Below are 27,723 nucleotides of genomic sequence, written 5' to 3' on the forward strand. Positions count from 1 at the left end.
GTTTCTCTCCTCATATTGGTGTGATAATTTTGCACTAAGATTAAAAAAAAAAATCAATCTTTGTAACGGATATCTGTCATATTTTAGAAGGTGGGGTATACTGTGGTGTCTTTTGCTCTGCTTTTCTGGAGTTCACAGTGCAATATACCTATGGGTAGACTCTGCTTCATTGAGATTGGGACCTTGGTGTTCTTTGTAAAGAAGCCTTTACATTGAGTAAAAAAATTTTTGCTATTGGCTCATCTTACAGAGGGTGAAAACTATTATCTATACAATGACTAATAGTGCAGTTGTTGCTCCTGCTGGAGAGTGATGGTGGAAGCAGGGGAATGGTATATTGTCATCTACAGCATTATGTACTTGGAGAGGAAGGAGTAGAAGCAATTTTCCATTTGAGAACATCAGAGAGAGAAAATCTGTTTTATCGTAGAGTCCTTCTGCCACTGACTTGAAATATTTAGAAGCAGAGATTTCAGTTGCTCTGTGGGAGGATCTTATTAAACAGTGTTGTTAAGTGAAGACAGTGACAGAATGGGTGACTTGTGGTTGTTCAGCCTGGAGAAGAGAAGGCTCTGTGGACACTCCAGAGCCCTTTCCAGGGGCTACAAGAATGCTGGAGAGGGACCTTTTACAGAGGCATGTAGTGATAGGACAAGGGGGAATGGCTTTTAACTGAAAGAGGGCAGGTTTAGATTGGATGTTAGGATGAAATTCTTCCCTGTGAGAGTGGTGAGACACTGAACAGGTTCCCAGTGAAGGTGTGGATGCCCCTGTTCCAGGCCAGGTTGGATGAGGCTTTGAGCTACCTGGTGTAGGTGTCAGGAAAATTAATCCACAAACACCAGAGTTTGTGGTTTATGCCCAAAAAGGAGACAGAGGAGTCCTGCAACTTTATTCCAATAAAAGGAGAGGCCATGGGGCATTCCTGTAGGGTCTCTTAAAATTTTTAGGGGACACAGCCTCCTTTTTATCCTTATGTCCCAGCTGCATTTTCCTTCTGTCTTTCCCCATTGGCTGAGGTACTTCAGAGGTACTGACTCCCTGAAACACCTAATACCCCCTACCCTGTTTTTCTTTTTCCTTGTGTCTCCGTTCTTTTTCTCTAAATCCAGAGATTTAGCACAGTTTTGAGTGAGTAGCAGGCTGTGTCAATTAGTGGAATTCCTATGGAATTTGTGGTTCCCTCTGCTGCTTTTTTCACCTCTCTGTATCTGGCCATATCTACCATCAGGCCCACAGTTTGTTTGTAGAGACACCTCCTTCTCATTCCTTTCATGGGGAGAGTGTCCCTGCCTATGGCACAGGGGTTGGAATGAGAGATCTTTCAGGTCCCTTCTAACCCAAACTGTTCTGTGGTTCTGTATGTGTAGCAAGTGAACACTTAAAATGATTGTTCAGTGCTGCTTACACAGCTGTGACTGTGAGTGTAGTCTTGGATACTGCAGTAAAGCCAAAGATGCCTAAACTGGGAAATGATGGAGGCAATCAGAATGTTTTCTAGGGCATATAGTAGAGATTCAGTTACTGGCATAATGCTAAATTTCTATCTTAAGGTTCTCAGTATGCTGGGCTAATAATTCCTGCATGCAGAAGGGGTAGAAAATAATTTCCTCTTAAGTAATCAAGACGATAAAAGGGCAAAAATGACTGAAAGGATGAATATTTGGTATTGCTTTATAGTTGTATTTTTATTTAATGTTCACACTGAATGGCAGTGTTCTTGTTAATAAGAAAGATCCTACTTTGATAGATGGCATGTAAAAGTTATCTTAAAAGCACTCCTGAGAGGAATATATAAAAGCTTTTTAAATTCAGGTAGTTATATATTCTGAAATACTGCTGCTTAGAACGATTTCAGTGTGGTTTAGAATTTGTCTTTTTTGAAAGAAATAGGAGACAGTAATTTCTGTATGTACGTACACCCTTCTTCCACATATGAATTTGGATTTTCTTCATCCTAAGCTACTGTAATAACTATGTCATTTGAAGATTAAATTCCTTTCTCCTTTAGTTCTATTTTTGTTACAATGAAATAGAATATTTGGGGAAAAACTATGGCTATTTTTAAAATCACTTCTAATTGTTATATATTTATAATGAATGTGTCTCGCCTCTCCACCTGCCTTTTGCACTTGACAGCCTCTTTACAGCCCACGCAGTGGGATGAACATTGAATAGTCCTGTGGGGTTCGTGCCTACTGTTACAGCCACGTCTTAGCACTTGTTGGTCAAAAGGGGATGCGATGAAGGCAGAACTCCGTGCTGTGATGCACAGTGAGCTCCATCTTCTGTGTGTTATGCACGGTACTTCACACATACAGATAAAATGCATCTTCTGGCTTGGGAATAAGACAGTATGATTAGGAGATCTTAAAAGAGCTGTGATACTTTCCTTGGCTAGCTGATGTTTAAAAACATACTTAAGTAACTTTACTATCTCCCCAAGTTTAACACTAACATGATACACCTTTACGGTATCGGTGCTGCTAGTACGTTGCGGATTCCTTCTATACTTAAGCAATTATTTGCGGTTGTAAGGGGTAATGATTTCACAAACAAGCCCACGAGGTACGAGCACACGGAGCTCGCTAGCGCAGCTGCCCGGGGCTCCCCGCCAGCCTCGGTTGGCACAGTTCGCTGTCCCTGGCAAGTTTACACCCAGCTCTCGTCCCTGCCCTGCGCCTCCCGCGGGCCGCCAGGCCTGGGCAGCCGTGCGCTGGCCGAGGGCGCAGCCCCGGGGCCGGTGAGGACCCAGCCCTGTGCCCGGCGGCAGGAGGGGAGCCGCTCCGTGCCCGCCCCAACTCCAGGAGCGCCGGCGGCAGGAGGGGACCGCTCCGTGCCCGCCCCCGCTCCCGGAGCCCCGGCGGCAGGAGGGGACCGCTCCGTGCCCGCTCCAGCTCCCGGAGCCCCGGCGGCAGGAGGGGACCGCTCCGTGCCCGCCCCCGCTCCCGGAGCCCCGGCGGCAGGAGGGGACCGCTCCGTGCCCGCCCCCGCTCCCGGAGCTCCGGCGGCAGGAGGGGACCGCTCCGTGCCCGCTCCAGCTCCCGGAGCCCCGGCGGCAGGAGGGGACCCGCTCCGTGCCCGCCCCCGCTCCCGGAGCCCCGGCGGCAGGAGGGGAGCCGCTCCGTGCCCGCCCCCGCTCCCGGAGCCCCGGCGGCAGGAGGGGAGCCGCTCCGTGCCCGCCCCCGCTCCCGGAGCCCCGGCGGCGGGCGGGAGTCGGCCCCGTGCCCGCCCCTCGCCGGCGGGCGCAGGCGTGCAGCGGAGCCGCGTTCTCGCGAGGCGCTCGGGGCCGCCGCGGAGGCGCGGGCTGGGCCGGGCCGGGCGAGGTGAGGAGAGGAGAGGAGGATGAGGAGGAGGGTGCGGAGGACGTGCGGGGTGCGGTGGGGCAGCGGCGGGGCAGCGGCAGCTCCGGGCTCCGCGGCGCTGGGAGGCGGGCGCTGGGGCGGCCGGGCCGCGCAGAGGGGCGGGCCTGCCCTGACCTTGCGGGTCGGTCACGGCGGGGGCCGGGCCGGGTCGGGGCGGCCGGCGGGAGCCGCTGTCCTTCGCGGCGTGCGGGCACAGCCCCGAGGGGGACCGTGAGGAGAGCCTGGGCAGCAGCTCGGGGCAGCCCTGGTAGGGGCTTGGGTTTTTGTTTGGGCTGGAAGCTTGTTACTTAACTCGATTTTTCAGTTATTTTTTTAACTTTGTGGTGCAGCACTGCACCTGCACTTGGCGTTCACCTTAATAAATAGCCAGGGTAGTTTTGTGTTACCAATGTTTGCTTTCTTTTTCTTTAGAAATTTGACCTTAAAAGGCCCGGTGTGCAGAGGCCATGGGTTTGTCCGCGTCCTCCCCGGCTGCCACAGAGCAGCCACCAAATGCATCCCGGCAATACCAGGCGGCCTCTCCACCTTCCGAATGTCCCATGCATCAAGAAAAAATGAGCGGTAATCATTCTTCAAACCTAAATGAGCTAAACTCTACATTGAAACAAGACTGAAAAATCTTGGCGGGGGGAGGGAGAAATTCTTCAAATAAACTTGAGGTTTTTGTTCAACAAGTCATTCTCAAGTAAATTTTCCTTAGGAGGAGTCACTTGTTCACCAGAACACAGGTGCTTACTGTGGAACCACTGGGTCACTTCCAGTTGTCCTGTTTCCTAGGGACCCTACAAATCTGTTCCATGGTGTGGTATAGCCATAGAGTTGGGGAGCCCTGCAGAGATGGTGATGGGTTGACTGGTTGTCACTAAAAACCATGAATGTGGAAAAGGGCTGTGGAATGAGATGAATGCCTGGAGAAGGACATCACTTCTTCTCTTGACTCATTCAGTGCACTGGGTCAGCGTCCCTAAGGAAGTCTTAAGTACAACCAGTTTAGTATTGGGACCAGGATGGGGCTAGGAAATGAGCATTCAGAGACTACACAGGAAACTCAGATCTTATAATGATTTTGGGTCCTGAAATGCAGGAAAGAGCAGTCAAAACTCTTGAAAAGCTCAGAAGAAATCGGGAAATACCCATTTGCATTTACATGAGCCTTCAATGAACTTTTCCATTGCATGTATTCGAGTTTTCATCTTGTAGCAAAATGTATACTGCTGTTGTGTTTAAGGTTGTCCAATGCACATGAAGACTGCTGACCACAGAACTGAGAACACAGATGATGTTCCTGCACATCAAGAAAGAGCTTATGAGTTTGTAGCATGTCCTGTGAAGTCTGGTGCAGCTCAAATGACAGATGACATAGATCCCAGCAATATGGTAACTTTTGCCTACTTCACATGTTTTCTTTAGTCTTCTTTCTTCTGAAGTATTATACCCAAAAATGTAAATAATGTCACTATGTAAGCTGGAAACTAGGAAACAACATTATTTGTTTTATTTTTAAGACTGCTTATTCTCCTTTTTGTGCAATTTTTTATTTAAAAACAAGTCGCATCTTATTTAACCTTGTATTAAAATTTACATCTCCGGTGGTTTTCCTGTTTTTAAATATCTTCTGCTCTCTAATTACTAGTTACATCAATATTTTTTATGATACATTGTGTGATTTTAGTTTCTATGTAATAGCAGTATGGTTGAGTTCAAATTAGCATCTCCAAGATTTCCTCTGATTTACAGAAAAGCTTTGCTCTTTTGAAAATTGAAGTTTAGGCAGAAGGTTTTTCTGTAGTCTTCTGATAGCCAACTTCTGCAAAGAGTTCTGCTGCAAAAATGATAATTTTGATAGAATTAAGTAAAGGCTGATCTTTGCAGGAGTTGATTGATCATGTTTTGATTTTTCTCAAACACTGTAACTTACCAAAATGCTAATACTCTAGTTTGTTGTTGGTTCTCCTTGTTCTCTAGATGCCTCCTCCCAATCAGCAGCCATCTCCAGGTCAACCATTTCCATTGTCAACTGTTAGAGAAGAATCTTCCATTCCTAGAGCACATTCTGACAAGAAATGGGTCTATCCTTCAGAGCAGATGTTCTGGAATGCTATGCTAAGAAAAGGGTAAATACACTGTGAACTGTCAGATGTGTCTGTGGGCCTGGAATTCATGAACTAGTATCATTAGTTATTGTTTGGTTTTTGGGGTTTTTTTTGGGAGTTTGTGGATTTTAACCAGTAAATAAAGTAACTCTTTAAAAAAAGTACTATTCTTATAACATCTTTATATTTTAAAGGGTGAGTTGGTCTCAAAAGCCATGTGTCTTCTAGTGATCAGGAGGATGGTAAAAAATGTCAAGCAACTGCTACTGGCTCAGAAGATTTTCTTAAAAGTCCATGCACAGCTGTAGAGTTTGCATGACTGCAGTCATGCCAACTGCATGATTGCCTGTTGATTTCTTGCTAATGCCGTGAAATGACAGCAGAAGTTCTATGTGAAAACATCTAACTTTGCAGAATTGCTAAAACTGGGGAAATTTGCAAGTAGATGTTTTTGGTATTTACAAAAATTTAGTATAGGCAAGACTAAAAATCCTCCTGTGATGATGTTTCCTTGTTCTTTTGTGATGATTTGTTTGTCATTCTCTAACAGGTGAACTTTACAGGCAGTTTACTGTTGGAGCAGTAGTAATTCTTTTTTCTACATGTCAGTATGGTTCATAACACAATATGACATAAGCAGTCTGTATGGAACATACAAGTTTGGCTCCTGTAAATACTGAAATGTGTTAATGTTATGCCAGTTGAAAAGGAAGCACACATGCAGTCAAAATGTAGTGTCAGGAGAGATGGAAAGTATTTCTAAGTGTTTGCAAAATGTATTGAATACAGGACTTCTGTGCATTAGGAATGCAAGTGGGATTTTTCCTAAGCATTTTTTAATGAATACTGTGGATGTGGTGATGTTTGCACACTCTGATAACTTTCTGATCCAGTTAAGCTGTTAATTTGACTATGTAGAATTTGTGAATCTCTGTGATGATACATTAGATAACCACATTTCTGCACAGAAAATGAAGTGGTTCTCAAGATCTGCTTAAGCAGATGAGCCAGAGGTTTGCATACTTGTCTTGTGTCTTGCATCCAGCCTTAAATCTTGATTCAAAAGTTGATCAGATAAAACTAGGAAGGTAGTTATGCTGTAATGTTTATAAACTGTTTTCAAGTTCTTATTTTTTAGGTGGAGGTGGAAAGATGATGACATAACAAGTGAAGACATGACCAACATTATTAAGATTCATAATCAAAATAATGAGCAAGCTTGGAAGGAGATTTTGAAGTGGGAAGCTCTACATGCTATGTACGTACCTGTGAAATGTGACATATGGAATATTTGTTATGACAAAGGTATGAGTTGTAAACTTAGATTAGCATGACTGGTGTAAAGCAGACTGTCACTTTTTAGATCAGCATAGTCCCTGTTCCTACAAGACACAGACTAGTTAAGCATTTGGTATCATAAATTTTTGTCTGAAATTCCATGATTGTTTTTACACAGTAGTTTGGATTATGGTTTTCTTGTTCTTTAATCTATTAAATCTGTGGATTAGGTTTGTAGAGAACTGCTTTGTTGACAAATTAGAACAATGGTGTGGTGCATATCAGGAATACTTTATCACACCAGCAGTAAGTGCTGACAGAAACTGGGTGACTTTTCAAAGTTTTAAAAAAAGGAAAAATAGTTGGGTTATATCACTTGTAATTAATTTTTTACTGTTGCTTTCTTCTACTCAGTTTTGCTGTTGCTAAAACAAATTACCGTAGTGGTTTAATCACTGAAAATAAGACTGTGTTAACAGGTGAAAACTGTTTTCCTTTTGAATTGTGTGCACAGGGAATGTCCATGTGGGCCATCACTGATGCGGTTTGGAGGCAAAGCAAAGGAGTACTCGCCAAGAGCCAGAATACGTTCATGGATGGGGTACGTGGGCAGGGAAAAAGGTCTTTTCAGAAAAAAGGTTTCCAGCCTCCCATAGTCTTTTTTTGACTATTTTTTACTTTTTTTGAATGTTTCTCGGCTCCCCAGCTGCTTTTTGCGCTTGACAGTCTCTTTAGAGTCCACGTGGTGGGATGAACATTGAAATAGTCTTGTGGGGTTTTTACCTACTGTTACAGTGGTTACTGCATAGCCAGCTCTTAGCACTTGTTGGTCAAAAAGGGAGGCTGGAGAAATGTGTCTGAAAACATGGTGTGGAATTAATCGAAAATGTTTCAGAACTGGTATTGCAAGTTAGAATTGCCAGAAGATAGAAGTACTAGTGGGATCTTAATGGACAAATAAACCTTGAATGGGACTGCCTCTCCCAGGTCCACAATATGCATTAAAATTCCTCGGTGGGCTGTTCCCTGTCTGTCCTCTGCAGGTACGAGCTGCCCTTTGACCGGCATGACTGGATCGTTGACCGCTGTGGGAAGGAGGTGCGCTACGTGATCGATTACTACGACGGCGGAGCGGTGGACAAGAACTACCAGTTCACCATCCTGGACGTGCGCCCCGCGCTGGACTCGCTCTCGGCCGTCTGGGACAGAGTGAAGGTGGCCTGGTGGCGCTGGACTTCCTAACTGCCCCTGCGGTGTGTACTCGACAATAACCACTTTCCTCCTAGGCAATGGACGTGGCAATATCAGGACTTGAGATAGAAGTTCACTGCAGCTGTCATTGCTTTCATCATCACCACTCTTCTTTGGGGGTGGGAAGGGAGGACAGGGAAATCTCTCCTTAAGTACACCAATGCTTTGTGGTGTTTCAAATGGAATAATAAAGTTACAGTGGCAAAAACACGCATCTTTAGTTTTCTTAAGAACTGGGAAGCCTTTCTTACTTTGTTTCAGATTCTGCATAAGCTCGCCTTCTTTTCATTTAATGACTTCAGTGGTGCTCCAAATACATTGCAATTCTGATTTTGACTGGAGTTTTGAGTATTACTTGATTATTGAAAACTGGAAATTTCATGAATTATTTCACATATTTAAAGAATTTGCATACTTCCATGATGAATAAAGCGTAAAAGATCTGGACTGTTTCAAATTACATGTTTTATTTACATAATAAAACCATGTATTTGTTTTCACACAGACATTTTACCTATTCAAATACACACTTCCTCAGAAAACTTCAGTTAATCAGGAGGTGTAGTGTGGTATGAGTATTTTAAAGGTATGTTACATAGAAAAGGAGAATATACTCATGCCTTAATCTGCAATTCTTTGAACTGAAGAACACCGTTAGAAGCAGGAAATGAGTATCACTTTTAAAACTGCATTTCTAAAAGGACAAAATTGATATTTAAAGGCTATTTATTTGAATATTTAAAAGGTGATTTTGTGATGTAAGAATATACATTATTACAGTATTTTCATGTCCTTAATGTGTGTCATGTAATGAATTCAGGACAGAGCTAAGCCTTATTTAAAGAACCTCCTGCAGTGCATCTGCATTTGGCATCCTGGCTGCATTAATGACAGCATGGTTTTTTATAGAATAAGGAATTGCACAGGGGGGTGTGACTACACAGCCACACACGTGAGTATAGTGAGGTGTATTACAGGTGTGTACATAACTGGGCTAAAAGGGTGTCAGAAGTGCCAGGGGAGGAGGTTGATTGGAGTGTTTTCTAAGGGCGATGCATGGCGTAAAGATTTGACTATTGTCTGTGCTTAGTAAGGGAAACTAGCTTTTTAAAGTCTTCCACTGTAAGAGCTTTAAGTTTGCACGACCCAGTAAGTTTCAGGTGCTGTGCAAAACATTTGGGAATGGAAAGGAGTAAGAGAATAGCACATTGTAGCTTCTCAAATGGGAGAAGCTGCCTTCTTGAAAGTCCCCAACCTTAACAGGAGGGTAGCTGTACATTTCGTTTTCTGAAAGTGGCCTGTGTTTAACTGACATCAGAACTTTCCCTTTCCCTTTCCCTTTCCCTTTCCCTTTCCCTTTCCCTTTCCCTTTCCCTTTCCCTTTCCCTTTCCCTTTCCCTTTCCCTTTCCCTTTCCCTTTCCCTTCCTTTTTTCTTTTGATAGGAAGCCCCTTTTAATGTTTCAGGAAAGTCATTTCCCATGTAGGGAAAAATTAGTCAGGGAAGCTTTCCTAATTAAGAATGCTAATGACCACGAATATTTCCCACTTCAGAGACAACTGTTGTGCATGGTAGGAATAAATATTATCCAGAATTCTAAGAGGAAAACCATGCTCTTACCCATATGCACTTTGCTCATTCCTTTTTCACCTTTTCAGTGATACAGATATATATATATATATATATATATATATATATATATATATATATATGATAAACAGGGAAGATAAAAATTCCATCTAAATAGGCAATATAGGGATGAGATAAAGGAAAAGAGAGTTTCTATGAAGCAAATGAAGGAACTGACTCATGAAGGAACTGCTCTGTTCTAACAGTAAAGATTGAGGAGTACTCTTTCTGGGGTGGTGGGTTGTTTTCCTATGGGATTACTTTGGTAGCTGTTGGTTTATGTATTTGGCAACTTGCTACACTGAGGATTCTGTATTTCACATAACTAAATATGGAAAGGCTAAACCACTGTAGGGAGTACTTCAGAAGCTTCAAAAGCTCGAGTTTGCTTTGTTGATTTTGGCAGTGTGATATTGAGAGTGTGGAAATTGTAATCGCTGCTAAATCTGGGGAAACTGTCACAAGCCACTTCATGTGTTTACTGTCTCCTGTTACGTTCCGTCTACCACAGATTCAAAATTGTGCTTTTCTGTGCTACTGTTAATGAAATGTACTACTTTGTCATCAAATTAAAAGGAGAATCAAATAAACATACTTTTCTTAACTTTGGTGTTTGGTGGTCATGCTTTTAGCTGTAGGAATTATTAAAATGAGCTTTTATATGTGTCATATGAGATTCTAGTCTGTTAGAACTAAAATCTTGCTATAGAGTATATATTTGATATTGTTACTGCATATTATTGTATGTTACTACAACTTAACTATTGTCACAAAAAAAATCCTAGAAGGCTGAATGAAAATAATTAATTTCTACAAGCAGTAAGACTTAAGAAGGTAAATGGAGTTTTCTTCTTTAGGCTTGATTTCTTGATGCATGATGCATAGATATTAGAATTAAAATTATAATTCCAATGTAAATTTGGAAAATGGTGATTTAAATTGGGCTTTTTTTAATCCTTGGGAAGGATGTTTTAACTAAAAGAACTATTGTTCAGGCTATATTAAAAGAAATGTGTGTATATGCATAAATAAATACATTGATATGCTTTCTTTGTAAGTATAGGAAGGTATGGAGAGTTCTTGGAGCCCCAGAAAGTGAAGAAGTATCCTGATCAAGTCCTTTCAGGGAATTCTGCAATGACATCAGGTTCCCAGTCATGGTCAGGCTGAAACAGAATTTTGAAACCCATTTCAAAATTAAGGTTAAGCTTTTACACATTCCAAAGGGAAAATGCAGACACTCACTAAAGAAAAGCTGCTTCTATAATTAGATCTGTATTTAGGTATCTGAAGTTCACCTGTGTTCTGCTTTACTGTATCAAAGCCCTGCTTGACCTATTATGTTTGACTCTTGCAGATGAAACAAGTTAGGGGTGCCCTCCTGGCCTGCCCTGGAGATGTATGCTTAAGAATGTCACAGTGCCCAGAAACTGCGCTCGCTGGGACTGGTGGGACTCCAGCATAACATTCCCAGCTGTAATCACATGCAGTCAGGAGTGGTTCCTGGAGCAGGAGCCATTCTGCATTCAGGTATGGGTTTTGGCTGCTTGTGGTTGTGTCACTTCAGGCTGCACTGGGCTGCCTGGCACTGCTGCCACTCTACAGGGGCACCAGACTGCCTGCTCTGCCTCCAACACCCTCTGGCTCAGTCACAGGGACCAGCTCTCTGCTCTTCTGCAGTTTGTCCTGTTAGTATCTGGCCAACATGAGTGCTCTGTAACTGGGGAGTAATTCAGAGGCTGATCTTTCTGGCATGCCTGGAGTTTTGCTCTTGGAGGCAGTTTGGAAGGGGGAGCTGTAGCTCTTCTGGATCTCATTTATTTTTTTTTCCCCTGTCCCCTAGAAACACCTTTGCTCCTTCCTTTCATACTATGCTCATAGTCCTAGCTGCAATCCCTCTAAGAATTTTTCAGCTAAGCCTGAACATTTCTGCCCTGCCTTGATGTAAAAGAAAGAGACTGTGTTGCTGTAAGATAGTGGCGTCCATTCTTGATTATTGCTACTTTCTCCTGCCAAAGCTAAGTGTTTTGGATTACCACTTTCGAATTATGAGGTGAAAGAGGCATGCTAGTTTAGTGTGAAATTTTGTCTAGTGTTTACATAATTTATTTACCATCAGGACTTTCATGTGCTCTGTAAATTTGAAGTCTCAAATGTTCTGATGAATACTGTTCTGCTTTCAAAAGGTGTGAGAGTGACAAAGGACCTCTCAGTGCTCTGAAAATGGTCATAAATAGTCTGTCATCTTATGCACTTCCATTGTGTTTGTTCCACTCTTGTATCCAAGTGTGGGGAAGAGGAGCTAATGTGCCAAATTACAAGAGATGAAGGCAGGTACATTGCTGTAGCTCAGCAGCTAAAAATGAACTGCCAGACTAAGAAGCACTTCCTAATATTTGGACTTCTACTGACGTTTGTTTTTTATAGAGGGTAGAAATGTCTCTTTCAGAGACATCACTTTTTAAAGACATCTGGTCCCAGCACTTATTAAATGATAGGGCATGCTAATTCTCTGTCTCCTTTGCTTACACCTGAAGGAGAATTCATGTAGTAAGGTTCCACAAGCCAATGTACTTGATGTGGCAGCTGAATGTTGTAAGGATAGATGTGCTTCTCTCTTCACTATCATACCCTTTCTTACCCACAAGCATCTTTTACGTATGTTATTTTAAAAAATGCACAGGATTGATAGCTTTATATACATTTTTAGTAGGCAACTTCATGCATTTTTAATCTCACTGAAAGAAAATGTATTCTGTTTATCATTCTACCTCTGTACAAGGTAAATTGCATGCAAAGATCTTTATGCAGTGAATCAAGTAAGTATTGATTCTCTCATCAATAGAATCTGTGGTCATATTAGACATGTCAGGCGATAAAAAGCAACCATTTTAGTTTGCATTAGATGGCTAATCACTTTTATGTGCTTCTCCCTCAAGAAAAAATGGCTTGTCAAACTCCTTAAGGAAGAATCTTATATTCTTCTATGAATGTGACAGTTACATCTATTTGGTCTTGTTACTTGTATATCACATTGCATAGAAACTTCTGGGCAGAGTTCTGGACTCCAGACCCTACAATGGGGCCTTGGCCACGTGTGAAATGACACGTTATTACCTGGGAGCCACGGATTCTGATGGCAGCTCCCCAATATGGGTCTGTCTATCTGCAGTGTGGGTACATACTTTTGACTGGAGTCAGAACGAATCCAATTTTCAAAGGATTATGTAAATTTATTGGAAGTATTGGGATAGTTATGAGGCTTCATTAAGAAAATTTAAAAGATTTGATTATTTCTTTTGCTGACATTCAGTTGGGACCATGGCCTCTCTCATAAAATAGAAACCATCACATTTGTTTTCTACATATTATGGGGAAAAAAAAAAAAGACTGTCACATTTTTTGTTTTCCAATGTTATGCCAATTTTGTGGTAACTACAGAAACTTTTAGCTATTTTGCTAACATGCTGCTGTTCTTGCCTCCAGCTTCTGAAGACTATGACCCCATAAACCTCCTGTCTGCAGAGATAGCTAATGCTTTAATTGATCATTAGTACACTTTCAAAATGAGTTTCCATCTGCCAAAAGATTAAGTGTCTCAGGGAATTGACTGAGAGCAGTTTGATGCATGGAGGATAAATGCAAGTGCCTTTAAAAAGCACTGCTAGATCACAAATCCTTGAAAAACTTGCTTCTAAAATACTTACAAGGAAAAGTAATAGCAAAGGTTTTTCCACTGCTTTGTTTTTCCCTCAAATTATTTTTTTATATATCAATGAGAATTTGTTGCTTTGTTTCCAAGAACTGAAAAGGAAAACCTCGTGAAAATACTGAATTTAACCTTACAGCAAACCATGCAATTTTTGGCAGCTTTAATTTGCAATGTAAATTTTCTGTTAAATGGGTTCATTTCAACTGTAAAAAAAACAGGGTGAAAAAAAGAAAATTTCCCACTGGCTGTACTTAAGAATATTAGCAGGAAAATACTTCCGTGTTTTATCATATATTTTCACAATTACTGGCATTGCTTCTCTGTTTTCTTAAAGCTTTTGCCTTAGTTTATTTGGTGAGATCTTTACAGGTTTCCTGTTGGTTTCTCTCTGCCATTTTTGTACAAGCCACTTTGGATAAGACTTCTTCCACTGCAATAACACTTAGAGTTGTTATTAGAGAAATTGTAGCTTCTTTCTCAGGTCTCAAAAAAAGAGAGCCCAGAAAAAGCGGTGCTATTTCACTCAGGTAAGGACAGCTCTGGCTATGCCATTCTGGCTGCATTAGAGCTGGCAGCACTGTTGTATCAGAGAACATGGGCACTGCAGCAGTGCCAAAAGGCAGAGGTGTTGCCCTGGTCAGCTGTCACCTTCGCTGAGGTGATGGGTTCCTCTTTGGTGTTGGTCTTGTGAACCCCTAATGGTCACTGCAGTGGCCTCTAGACTCCCAGTGTCCTTGAATGCCTTCTGGAGCACGGGCTTGTGGCCCTGCCTGCAGTTACGGTCCACGACGTGGCAAAGGGGCTGGCATGGAACTGATGGTAGAGAGATACAGATGCATGTTCCAAATTTACTTTGTTAACAAAAGTCTGTCTACTCCTGTGGGAGGATGGATTGTAGAAGAGTAGGAGATCGTGCTAAAGGCAATCTCACCCCTGAGGAGCTGCAGCTGTGCTAATTACCAGGGCTTAAGAGCAGGCCTGCCCTTAATAGGCCACAGGTGTATGCAATGAGGCTGAGCAGTATAAAAGGGTGGGCTGGCTAATTAAGAGGGAGGGTTGGAGTTGGCTGGCTGTGCTGTCCACGTGGGAGTTGGCTGGCTGCAAGGAGCTGCCTGTGCGATATCGTAAAGAAGGTAGGAAAGTTTTACAATGTGATAACAACATACTCCTCCTCTGGTTTGCCACTCAGGTTAGGGAAAAGCTGGTCCAAATGCACCATTTTATACATATTTACTAGTGGTTGTTGAAACAACACCCAGTTGAGGCTGTAATTATAGTGAGTGGAAGGCAAAGGATACTGGTTTTGCAAATAACCCTGGAAGATTAGTCTAACCTACGTAGGAAAGGTTGCATTCTGTTTGCCTTGTCAGGAAAAGTGGAAGATACTGGTGGCACAATTGTTTTGTGACAGGATGTTGGAGCTGGTTTAATATAGGCTGACTGAGGAGCAATACTTTTCTTTTTTAACTTTATTTGCCACGTGTTGATGGGGAAGTATCCATTTAGAGAATGTGGCTAAAATTCTATCAAACACTTCAATGCTAGAAGAAATAAAGAGAGGAAATAAGAACTTGACTTTCAATTTCGTAATAATGCAATATGAAGGCCAGATTGTAACTGTAGATGTTCATTTCAAATTTAAATATTTAGCATTTTCAGTTGTCTGTGAATACACGAAAATTTATTACATTAAGATGGAATTTAGATCTTTGACATGAAGCTGATATTTTCATAGAGTGAAAAATATCAAGCTGACATTATACTGTCTCATTTGATGACTTCCAAATGTCAGAGTGCAGTAACTTATTCATAGGGACCTCCATGTCTTGTGATAGTGTCAATTCAAAAGACATTTACATTGACTTTTTTATTTAAACATGTAAAATGGAATATGCAAAGTGGCAGAGGAGAAGGGGGAAAGACCGGGGCAAGGAAGTTCTTAATAATAGAATGGAGGCACTTCTAAGGCTAATTTCCACCACAGCCTTCTTTCTGACAGCAGCCTGGCGGTGCTGCTTCCTCCCAGCATCTTCCTCCTCCTCTGCTCAGCCACCTCATAGTTCTTGTCATTTCAACACAAATTAGGGGGTTAGGAATCCTGAAACGTAACCCCCCCCAGCCCTTGCTTTTAGAAGTGATTTTGTAATAATAGGAGATACTGGATGATTTTGCCTGGGAGTTAATTGATGGCGATATAATTTAGATCAAAGTTACAAGGTGCTTATATAGCTTGAGTTATAAGATATCAGTATAACCGGATGTATCTATATAACCTGATATCAATATAACCTAAATCATCACTTTTTATACATTTATATAACCTGATATCTAGATAACTTGAATCAGTTTTTTTATACCTCTATAACTGAATCATAACTTTCATACCTATATAGCCTGATAGAAATAACTTTTTATATATTGTAATGGCTAGTATATGGTTAACTAGTTGCTTAATGCTGAATAGACAAAAAAGAAGAAAAAAATCGCCAGGTGGATAGCTTTAGAGATAGGTAAGTATAGTACTAATGAGAAAATGGGAAGTGCAAAGTCAATTAGCAACAAAACAAAGAATTTGGGCCAGACAGACCAAGGAACACTGTAACTGCGTGTGGTCCAAACACAGAGTTGAAAAGTTGAGATGTGAAGAAGAGCTTGGAGCCTTCATCAAAGACGCCCGATGAATTGGGGAGGCACAAGCGCAGTGCAAGGGACCGGTTTAATCGCCACCAGATCACACGGTGTAGGTTAGTTCTGGCGCCTAGGTGAGGGTTTGCAGTGGCACAGTGATACCGAGCAGTGCTGTATAAATACACCACAGCACGGACGAGCGCGGGTGAGCTCGGTGGGGCTGTCCCCTCACCGCCCGCGCTGCGATAAGCAAACACCTGCTCTGTAATGGACACTGCTCTCCGGGGATTTATTTCCAGCCCGTCTTTCGGGCATCGTAATGCTACTGTTGGCAATGCACAGCCCCGGTGGGAGGGCTGCTAACGGGTTGTGAAGCCACAGTAGTTGACTATAAGAAATATTTTATATTCTAGTAACTGTTTGCGCAGGGCTGTGTGCGGCTGCGGTCCGTGCAGAGGCCGAGCCGGCTCTTCCTCATGTGGGTCAGATCGTCGCACAGTGCTCCGGGCCGGGGGACAGGGCCGGACAGAGGGACACGGCGCGGGCTCCTCGGGACAGGGCCGGACAGAGGGACACGGCGCGGGCCGCAGAGTGCGGCCATTTTGTTCGCCTCCCTGCGGCGCGGTCCGGGCCGGCGGCGCCCCCTGGCGGCCATGGTGCAGACCGCGCGGCCGGCAGGGGGCGCGGCGGCGCGCGCCGGCGGCCATGTCGGAGCTGGCGCAGGAGGAGCTGTCGGCGCTCGCCGCCATCTACTGCGAGCCGGGCGCCTGCGAGGTGCTGGCGGCCTCAGGTGATGCGGCCGCGCTCTCTGCCGCCAGCCCGGGCTCTCCCGGCCCGACCGGCCCCCGGGGCCGCTCACGGCGGGGCTCAGCCGCGGGGCAGCACGGGCGCAGTCGCGTGTCCCTGCCGCGCCGCGTGTCAGTGCTGGCGGGCTCCCCTGGGGCGCGGAGCCCAGCGGGCCCTGCTCGGGTACAGTCAGGGACCTGCTCCGTGCCCTGCGGGCCGCGAGGGGCAGCGCCGGGAACGGGCTGGCTGCTCTCTAGGCAAACAAGCAGGCGAATCTTGTATACGTTAACAAGACCGGTTATTTGTCTGGTAATACTGAGTAGGGCGCAGCTGTAGGCCTGCGTGAGAAGCATTGGGTTATCTCTGTGTTTTTCTGGAGTAAGCTGAGTACCTGGGCACCGTGATGTGCCAGATGTTACTGCTGCTTCAGCAAGATGTGTACGGCTGTAGGTTTGACAGGGTACTGAGGCTGATGTGTCATGTCTGCTGTGGGTGGAATGATAGAGTTTGTCGTACTTGCTCCCATTAGCTGCTGGATGCTGTAGACAAGGAGTGCAGTAGATGCCTTTGTGGTTTCTGCACCAGCCATGGTGGCCACTGATCAGAACATAGTATTAAGAGATGGCTTTTTTCAGTTTGTGCTGTATGGTGCTGTGAAGATGCCCCTTCAGCAAGGGAGAATAAATCTCAGTAGTTCCAGCATACAACAGCAGCTCTGTCAGGCATAATTGTCAGGCAGGATATGCAAGTGTTGGTGTCTAGATCCAGGCCATTAGTAATTTTTGCTTGGTGCCTCCCACAGATGTGACAACTCTTAGATATGTATTGGAGAGAGATACACGTGCACATATATGCACACAGTATGCCTGTATTGTGTACCACAGGTCCGCGGTGTCGGGAGCTCTTACAGAGCTCTGCCCCGCTCCCCAGCCCTGTTATAGACAGGGAGCAGCTTCTTGCAGTGAAGTCCTGGGGAATGCTGCTAAAGATGGATGTAGTGGTCAGATTTTGTCTGCACATGTATGTATTCAGCCCTAAAGAACTGGCATTGATAAGGAGACTTTTTTTTTACTGTGAGGGTGCCTGAGTGCTGGAGGCTGCCAGGAGAGTTTGGAGATATTCTGAATATCTGGATGTTGTCCTGTCCTGTTGTAGGTGACTGTGCTTGAGAGGAGAGGTTGGATGAAGGCATTAGTGTCTGCAGGGAACACAATTAACTACAGTAATCTAAACCCACCAGTTTTCTATCTAAATACACCACACACCTCCTGCTCCAGTGCAGGCGTGTAATTCTGCCATTTAACTTTTTAAAATTGGTGGTTAGTCTTGTATTTTTAAGATATAATTGATGAAATGTTTCAACTGAGCTTTATTTTAAAGTGAAAAATTCCAAGAATGTTATTTTGGGCATAGTTTGAAAAAGCAGTATCAAGGCTTATCAGATGTTAATTTTAAAAAATGTGAGCATATCTGAACATTGCATCTACACGTTTTCCTCCAAATCTGTTGAAGAATATAGGCACATTCTTCTCTGTGCTTCATATATGGAAAAATGATTTTGTGTTTATAAGTTACTAGAATCTAAAAGGTTTAAAACCCTTCCTGAACCTAAAGTAAGGCACCACAAGTGCCCAATGGGAGTAGGCTATTTTATTTAAATCGTTATGTGATCTTGGAGGGCCTTTGTTCATGATATGGTCGGATCAGATATATTTGATTGGTTTCCATAGTTTTCTGCTGAAATTGATAATATTATTTTACAATAATGATTACTGGTATTTTTCTTACTCTTGGAATTTACTTGTTGGAGCTGCAGAATCTCTAGTCAGCATACAATTAACTTGTGCTCCAGTCATTAGATTATGTTTGCTAGCTCTTCAAACTATGTAAATTGTCATTGACAAAGGGTGCACAGACATAACTTCCAGGAAGACTGTTATGTTATGCAGTCTCTAAGACATTAAGAGTAATTTGTGTGTAGATCCATGGGATCAAAAAGGAGGCCATTGGGGATTCGTGGTTTTGAGGAATGTAAGAGAATGCTTTTACAGGTCTCTTGGTATGGTAAAAACTTTGGCTTCTTGGAATTTAACAGTGAAGTATTCAGAATGTAAAATGGTTTTGATAAAAACACAATGTGTGTATGAATTTAAATAAACTAATTACAGTGTATCTTTTTTACTTTACATATCTATTTGCAAAGATTAGTGTTACAGATAGAAATCCATAATTTAATTGTTAATCTGTTCTCTTTTGGTCTGTTCACCAAGCTTGCTATAAAAATATATTTAGATATTCTAAGCTTGTACGTTAGTAGGTGCCATTTTTTGAATTTAAAAATAGACTGCATGTGTTGCATAAAATGCCTTTGGGCAGGAGAGGAGGGGGATATCTGTCTGGTTGACATGGAACATAAGAAAAAATCTGAAGTATGCTAGAGCTAAATATACTGATAAGCATGCAGCTATGGGGGGGGGGGGGGGGGAATGAGTTAAAATGTATTGAGTTTAGTCTGATTAGCACATTAAATGCCAGCAGAACAGTCATACCCAACCTTTTATTTCAGAAATAATCATCGTGTGGCTGTGAAGACAACTCGGCCCTTGTAGCATGTGCAAACAAAGGAAATATTTCTTTGGAGCCAGGTTGTGCAGGGCGCCCGTGGTTTGCTCTTTGTTCTGCCAGTGTCTGCAGCGCTGGTGCAGAAAATGGATGCTGCAAGGTTTAAATAAACTTAGATGCTGTAGCCCTGCAAAGGTTTTGAATTGATTCTTCTTTTTAAAAAAGTAAGTCTGAGGCAGATGTAAATGAGCTCAGCTGGGCTTTTCCTGATGGCTCAGGGTGATACACATTGGGATGGGAGGCTGTTCTGCCTCCTTCAGATTAGTTCATCACAAGGAAAGGTGTGAGATTTTTGCAGGCTTAAGAATAAGATCGCTGCAGCAGGAGGCCCTTGTCAGAGGGGCAGGGTTGGCCTGTCTGTCCCTCTGTTGCTTCTGAGTTGGTGAGTTCTGTTGTGACAAGCTAGTGGAAAAATCCTAGAAGGATTATCAGAAAGGTGACGTGTTTTTCTGTCACTGTAATCAAGCTGGTGATAGAGTAGTATTTCTCAACTTATATAGGCTGTTCATTTTAAAATCTCGTGGCAACATGGTTTAAAACAAAGTGGTTCTCAGGCAGGATTTCAATAGTGCTCGCCCCATTCGGGCAGATGCCAGCTGGCTGTGCCAGGTGGGGCTGCCCTGAGTGGGGCAGCTGAGGGACCTGGGGCAGCAGCACTGTCTGGTGCAATGGCTGTGTGTGCAGACAGCTCTGGGGGGCCAGGAGGGTTCTGGAGGCCCCAGGACACACAGGGCAGGTTTGCTGCCCGTGTCTGAGATTGTGTGCGCTGAGCCCGGCAAAGGAGCTACTGCTGCAGGTGCCAGGAAGAAACATTTGTCAAGGCAGCAGAAAACAGAAGGGAGTGGGAAGGCTGAGGTCCTCCTCGGTAACTACTGACCATGTCCAAGGGTCTTCTTCCAAGGCTGGTGTTTTTCTGAGGAATACATCTGTCTTAAAAGTAGTCTGGAACCTTTGGTAGGGACTTGGAGGATAGAAGACTCCTGTTGGCAGGTAATGACTCTTTTGATATGTGGCCCCTGTAAATATGGGCGTGGTTTGGTGTGATTTCATTGAATTCACTGGAATTGCATCTACTGCTTTCACCACTGGATTTGACTTGGAGACTTCATAGTGCTGCTAGAATTTGGTTATTTGGTTTGGAGGGTTTGCTGGTTTTATTTTGTGACTTCTCTAACCTTGAGAGTTCTTTGTATGACCTAGGAAGTAGGTTTGAAAACAAGCCCTTGGATAAGCTCTCTAAAGTACTTCTGCCTGTCCAAGTCACTTTTAGGTTCTTTCACTTGTTTCAGTAGATTTCAAATATAAAATCATACATTTTATGTGAGAGCTTGGTTAGTGGCATCAGTAATACTAATCAAACATAATTCATCTGACTGTCATGTAAAGGAAGGCAAGGTAAGGTAGAGGGGGAAGAGTGCAAGTCACTTCAAAAGACCTGCTCTGAAACTCAGCTCTCCTCTAATCTGCCTTTCAAATCTGGCTTCTCCTGCCCTCATAGAGTGAATCAACCTGACATTTTAGCAATTTTTGAAAGAAAAGGAGTGAAGTGTTTAGGATGCATCAAAGGGGTGAAGCAGAGAACATCTGAAGAAGATCATCTTTTGTCTGATTGATACCCTCTTACTTCACGGCAGAGGAGCGGAAGAAAGGTCTTTGTCCGTGCTTTTTACTTTGTCAGGTTTTGGATTGTTTTTCTGTGAAACTTCTAGTTAAGAAAATTTTATTTCATGAAATGAAATACTGTACATAACTTTCATATTAAGCATTTTTGATTATATGATTTATCAGGATGATGTGATCTTCAGCCTTCCCTGCTGCATACTGAGTTTATCCTTTCCACTCTGAAAATAATTCTATTGTTAAGTAAACCTACAACAGATTCTGAGCAGCTATGAAGATATATAAACATACATTAATATGAGTACATGCATATTTATATATGTAGTATCTAAGGTCAGGTGTCCAACAGAGATGGTTTCCTTATGTCAGTCCAACTGTTGTAGAGGAGTTGGCAGAAAATATTTAAGTCTATTTTCTCTGCAAGTCGTAGTGGACAAAGAATCTTACTTCTTTCTTTCCAAGTCTGTGCTTAGTGTGGAACTGCTTTTGAATGATTGCCTTAAAAAATACCTGGTGCAAGCCTGTTTGCCTTGCATTAGGATTGATGTTAGAAGTCTTACAGATTTCTTTAGGAGTAAACTTAGGGCAGTGCTGAGTCCATCCAGAAAAGTCTCTATTTTCAGTTGTCCTTGCTTTTCCTTGCTTTTGCTCTTGAGCTGTGGAAGCTGAGTTATGTATTTGAGAGAGACAATTCTTTATTACTGGCTTGTCTAGACTTTGAAAGAGCCAAAAGGTGTGAATGCTTTTTAGAATGTGTTAATAACTTTTCTTCTACTATGTTATAGAAGTGTTTCATTTCAGGATTCCCTGCAGGTATAGCTTGAGCCATTGGTAGCAAGCCCCCACCCTGCAGGGAAAAAAAAAATCACCCCCTCTTATTTTATAGGAAATGTCAATTATTTGAGTTGAATTCTTAAAGAAAATAACATGACTTAATGATATATGTGTATTTCAACTTCAAACTATTAATGTTGGGATTTTTTTTCTATTTTCCAGAGACTCATGGAATCTCATTTAGAATTCAAATCAGTGTGAAAGAAGTGCTGGATACAGATGTACTTTTAAAGCTGTTATTTCATTTACCAGTCAATTACCCATCAACTCTACCGGATATCTCTGTTAACTCAGACCAGCTTACAAGGGCCCAGTGTATGGATGTGAGAGAGAAATTACTTGAACAAGCAAAGAAGCATCTTTCTGAGCCCATGGCACATGATCTGATTCTTTGGGTACAGCAGCATCTTAAAGATGTCGTTAAACAATCAGCAGCAGTTTGCAAGGAAAAAACTACTTTGTCAAAAGGAACAGAAGATGGGATCTGGATGCTCCTTTTGCATTTAGATCACATGAGAGCAAAGGCAAAATATGTGAAAACTGTGGAAAAATGGGCTTCAAATCTAAGGCTGACTGGAAGACTGATGTTCATGGGCAAGATAATATTGATTCTTCTTCAGGGTGACAGGAGCAGCATTAAGGTGCAGGAACAATGAATGCTGACTAGTTCTATCGATTTACCACTGAAACCTCTGTGTCTGAATATTTTGTGTGTGTTTTTCTAAGATTAACAATTTTGGAAGCAAATTGATCATTATGAGAGTAGGAAGACGCAGCAACGTTATTCTCTATTTAAGAAAAAGGTGTTCTCTTCTCTTCTGTCTACAGTGATACCTGTAGACCTGTGCCTGTATTGCTTTGCTTCCCATTAGAACTACACCCCCATATCCCTTTGTTTCCTGACCTTAATATGCCTAGATTCAGTTTCCCATATTTCCCAAATGCCCCAGAAAGTGGAAAAGTTTTTGGTGAGGAATTAATAACAGACATATTTCTGGCTCATTAACTGTCTCTTTCCTTGACTTAATACCACATGGTGCTCCTAGTGCATGCCCAGGCTTTGAAATTCTTGTCTGAACGTACAAGCTCCCACTGCCTTAGGTGGGTTTTTGTGGTGATGTTGGAGAATGTTGTGGCTTTTCTAACTCATGTTCTCTTAATCAGTTAGGCCTGCTTAACTCAAAACTGATGAATAGAGGCAGTCGTGCACTTTTTGGCATGGGCACTTTCAAAGTTTGATTGCTGTGTTTTAAAGAAACCCCTACACTTTGCATTTTACTAAACTTTGGAAATACTAGTTGACATGTAGTGTTTTGGGATTTTTTTTGTCATTTAGGAGTACTTGATTCTTCTGAAAACTTCTAAGGTAGATGTGGACTCAAGTGGAAAGAAATGCAAAGAGAAAATGATGAGAATACTCTGTGAGACAGAACTACAGTCCCAGCATAAAAGGTATAATTTAGTCCTGTTGTGGATAGAAAAGTAACAGAATTGATAATTACATTCTGACAAATCCAGGCATATTCATGAGTTTTCCTTTTACAATGTAGATTTCAGATGTTTGAAGTTAAAGAATATTCAGCACCGGAGGAGCTACAAAAGGAATTTGAGACTGCAGGACTTAAAGCTCTTTTCTCTGAGTTTGTTCCTCCTCTCTTAAAATAAAATTGAAAGAATCCACTGGACCTCTGACCAAAGCAGTAGTTGACTGCAGATGCTGATGGAAGATAAAAGGACTAATGTGGCAAAACAATCTTGAAGCTTTTCTGCAAAAAATACCAGTAGTAGTCATCCTTTTTCAAGAAGGCAATTAATACATTAAGAACTGATAATTTTTTGACATTTATGTCAAAAAACAATGTGATGTTGATTGTTATAATTGCATGGCAAGCGTGAGAGACTGGGAAGAAATAATGTTTAAAAAATAGTCTTCTAGTCAGACTCTGTTTTATAGTCCCTGCTTTTCAATTCTTCTCCCTCGTGGTAGAATTTGTCAATAATGGCCTGTTAGAACACATGACTAATTTTGCTTTGGAAGACTGGATGAAGGTATTTCCATAAAAAACTTAGCAAACACCCATTTAAATATGTGAGGACAGCATATACTTAATGTCCCTTAGGAGTTCATATGCTAGTTTTTCATTCTCCCTTTAATTGACTACAAATACTAGATGGTTGATTTGAAGAAAAAGCTCATGTCACTTGCGGGCTGAAAAAAACTTAGAAATGTCTTTTTGAATATTTGTTTTTATTCTAAAATTTATAAACACACCCATTTGGAGGATTTAAATTGAATAAAAAGCTGAGGTTGAGCCAATTGTAATATTTTCTTTGATAGTTTACAGATGTCTCCCTGTACTTTATCTGTTTTCACTGTCTGTGCAGCTTCAGATATCTTGATTCAATTAAAGCAGTATATATACAGACTTCAGTCTTCCGTCTTTCAAGGCTTCTGCCAAGTTGTTTTTGTTTGTTTATTTGAGATTTTTTGGATTGGTCACTGGCCTTGGCCAACCTGTAAATTTTTTTTTATCAGTAGTTTGTGTTTTACATCTGTATGATGTTACAAATTATATGCACAGTTTCATGAATTGTGCAAGTTCTGTTTACCTAGGGAGGATTGGATACTTATTTATTACAATTATTAATGTGTGTCCTTTTGTTTCTATTTTACCTGAAACCGTTCTCTAACAAGACTAGATGAATTATCCAGTAATAAAAATTTTGCAGTCATGATTTTCTTAGTAGTAAGCACTGCCATTTGCCATTTCAATTGGCTTTAGCATGTAGCTAAACATGTGCTTTACTGCTCTCTAAAATTGTCTCAGAAGCCAAATGTCTCATGTATTCTGTAATTAAAAAGATTTGATCAATTCAGTATAAACTAATTTATTTCCATTGTTAGGGGGAAGACCCATACTAGTTGTTTTGTTCTGAAAGTGGGGTTTGGCAAATCATTATGCAAGATCTGATTTCGTGTTTCATGCTCAGACCATGAGATCATACCTCTTCCTTTATATATTCTAGAAAAGCAACTAAAGCAGACTAAGAAGATTTTTATATTTTACTCTTTGAGATATCAGATGCATAAAGGGTTCTATATTGTTTGAAAGTCTCTGAAGTTTTTCAGGAGTTTGGTGATTTTCCTAATATGGAGTGTCTCAGGTATATTTGTTGCATGCCATTTTATGGACTGATGCGAATTTACTGAGATAGTAGCAAAGTTCTTAGTGAGTATTTCATGTTTATTACATACAGTACTTCAGGCTCAGTAGAAAAGAGACTGGGTTGAACAGGTTTTACAAATCTGTTCTATATTTTGAAATTGCTTCCTGAGGGACAGCAAATCTAATTTTCTATCATTTTAAGGGCATGTGAAGATGAATCCTTACTTTTACAAAGAAGAATAAAACAGAAGTATCCTTAAAATATTAAAATAACATGTATTTTAAATGACAGTTTCCAGAATCGAGCTATTCTCAGGTGTTGAAAAATTGTGTGTTAGTGCAGTATAAAGTTTGAAAAGCTGCAGAGGGTCTCTCCTTATACTGTGTGACAGATCTGACAAATATCAAGCTCAAGAAAAGGCCTATGCATGTACAGCATAAGAAAACATAATCAGTATCTCTCTGCAAAACTAAATGTTAAGATTTTGCCAGATGCATTGTAAATCTCTGATTTTAGGAATCAGGTTGAATGGCATTACCTAGTCATGTGATCTCAAAATGTATGTGACTTCAAAAATATTTGAGCCATAAGTTGTTGTGATCATCTTTCTTTCAAGATTAGATGCAGATTTAAAGTTTTCCTCTCTACTAGAAAAGCCATTTGTGGTGTCAGTGGCTGCCAGTAGCACTTGAATATAAACCCATGTATTTTTTTGAGTTTTACTGCCTGATGCTTTCTTGGTCAGCTGTTTGGCCAGAGCTGGCATTCTGCAACAGCCAATTAAAAAGAAAAAGTTACAATTGGGTAAGTTGCAGCTCTCTCCTGATGTGTGCTCATCTTCCTGCCAAATGAAGTTGTAAGAAGCTGGATGATTTCTGTGTTTCAGGAGATGGAAAATGCACTTTTTACAATGGATTTTTACCATAGTTGAATTTGTTATTCACTAGCTCACACTGGACAAATCCACAAGTTTGCTGTAGGAAAGAACTACAGTTTCTAGCTTGGTTTGATGTGCTTCAGGAAAATTACAAATCTGATCAGCTTGATACAGTTCAGACAGCAGAGAACATGAGAACTGATGTCAGTCTGGTTCTGTTAAAGCAAATGCTTTTGCCTACCTATCAATCAGTCACTTATTTTGAAGGGTAGGAGGATATCTTCTGTTCAGACAAGTAAGCAATATTTTTAAAGGCTGTTCTTCTGGAAGGATGTTGCAGCTGTCTGTTAACTGATGGTGTGTTTGCATTCATTGTAAAAAGAGATGAGCAAGCCTGTGAGCCTCTGGGGCACAAAAGTCATCAGAATGGGTCTTGTGGTGCATGTTCTGCCTTCCAAGGGAGCTGAGGCAGACACAGAAGAGCAAAATGCATGGATACAGAAGAACAAGAAGCAAGGAAAAAATGCATCACTGTGTAAAAAGTTAGTGAAATGAATGTAACTCTTGGAATCTAACAATTCAGTTGCAAGGAAGAAGAAATCCACAAATTCAAGGTGATTTTACAAATTAGAGGCTAACTTTCTTGTGGGTGTGGTGTTATAACCAGTTCTTCAAACAGCATGGTCAGTAAAGCCTTGTTTCCTGTGGCCTTGCTAGTTTCTAAGCTATAGCACACATGAAGCCTTCCCTGCAGAAGATACATTCCTGATGGTGTTCTCCAGGTGGGTTCCCCTGTGCTTGGTATTTGATTGTACATAAATTGATTATTTCTTGCATAAATAAAGTATGAATAGCATTTTTTCTCCTCTTACCTTCTTCATCAAAGCTGTAGGTACTTGGTTTCTTTCAGGTTGTTAACATCTCATTTTAATTGAAATTACTTAAATTCAAAAGTTCTAGGAAAACTTTGTAGTATGAATATGCTTGCTTCTGTATGGACAATACAGATGTATAATCATAGCTTCCTTTAAAAATCAGGCTAAAATGAAAGATGTTGCAGTAGGAATGACAGCTTGAAGAATCAATAAAACCTCAGTTTTGTCCTAAAAAACTTGGTCTTTATGAATACCTTGGCTTATTATGTATGAAGAAAACAAAATATAGGTTGAGGAAACAAGAATGATCCAGAGGAGGGAAATAAATGGAGGACGTAATCAGTACTGGGAATTCACCTGGTTTTCATACGTAGTCTCAGTAATTCTTTCCCCCACCACCCCTGAATTTGTTATTTAATGTTGCAGAGAGGACAGGACACTGTAAGAACTCATACATGAAAATCCTTGACACAATCAATTAAAAATAAATGAAAGTAGATTTCATTGTTTTGTGAATAAGGCTGATTTTTGTGGTTTTGTAGTTACATTTTATTTTCCTATAATAAGAGCATTTGTCTCTTACTTCTGGTGTGAATGACCCACAAAACCCACTGAGATGAGTATAAATTGTATGCAGAGAAACTGTAATGAGCCTTAAGAAACTTCATAGTGGAAAAAATATTTTGTTTATGTTGTTTCTTTTAAAAATAGATTAATAAACCCTACATATGGATGATTTAAAGCCTAGTGTCCCTTGATTTGTTCAGCTTTATCTGTGAAAATACAAACATAACCACGCTATAGTACATTTGAAATAAGATGATGAAATGTTGCACTCACTATATTTCTGCCAGAGTTTGAGACTGAAATTGCTTATATTATGAAATAGTGCAACTGCTGGAATCAACTTTAATATATCTTATAGTAGTACTAAGCATTATCTTCCTGTCTTTTTGTATATAACACATGCAACACTGGCAGTACTC

General features: G+C 41.4%; 2 protein-coding genes across 3 annotated transcripts; both read left to right on the forward strand.

The window, feature by feature from the left end:
- The first annotated feature begins 3,112 nt into the window (after positions 1-3,112).
- HCCS (holocytochrome c synthase) lies at positions 3,113-10,200 on the forward strand. 2 transcript variants are annotated; one of them, XM_084211214.1, is made up of 7 exons: positions 3,113-3,326; positions 3,777-3,926; positions 4,594-4,742; positions 5,331-5,479; positions 6,597-6,716; positions 7,251-7,337; positions 7,780-10,200. In XM_084211214.1, exons 2-7 carry the CDS (start codon positions 3,812-3,814, stop codon positions 7,976-7,978), a joined length of 819 nt encoding a protein of 272 aa, XP_084067340.1. In that variant the 5' UTR covers positions 3,113-3,326; positions 3,777-3,811; the 3' UTR covers positions 7,979-10,200. The 2 variants fall into 2 exon arrangements, with proteins under 2 accessions (XP_084067340.1, XP_084067341.1); XM_084211215.1 differs by having other exon boundaries at positions 3,305-3,329; positions 3,775-3,926.
- A 6,451-nt stretch (positions 10,201-16,651) lies between these two features.
- On the forward strand, positions 16,652-24,888 carry RWDD3 (RWD domain containing 3). The gene is made up of 4 exons (XM_084211812.1): positions 16,652-16,745; positions 21,980-22,458; positions 23,154-23,269; positions 23,368-24,888. Exons 1-4 carry the CDS (start codon positions 16,661-16,663, stop codon positions 23,480-23,482), a joined length of 795 nt encoding a protein of 264 aa, XP_084067938.1. The 5' UTR covers positions 16,652-16,660; the 3' UTR covers positions 23,483-24,888.
- The last annotated feature ends 2,835 nt before the right edge of the window (positions 24,889-27,723 follow it).

This window comes from Fringilla coelebs (genome assembly GCF_963513975.1).
Source record: "Fringilla coelebs genome assembly, chromosome: 9".
Classification (NCBI taxonomy): Eukaryota; Metazoa; Chordata; class Aves; order Passeriformes; family Fringillidae; genus Fringilla; species Fringilla coelebs.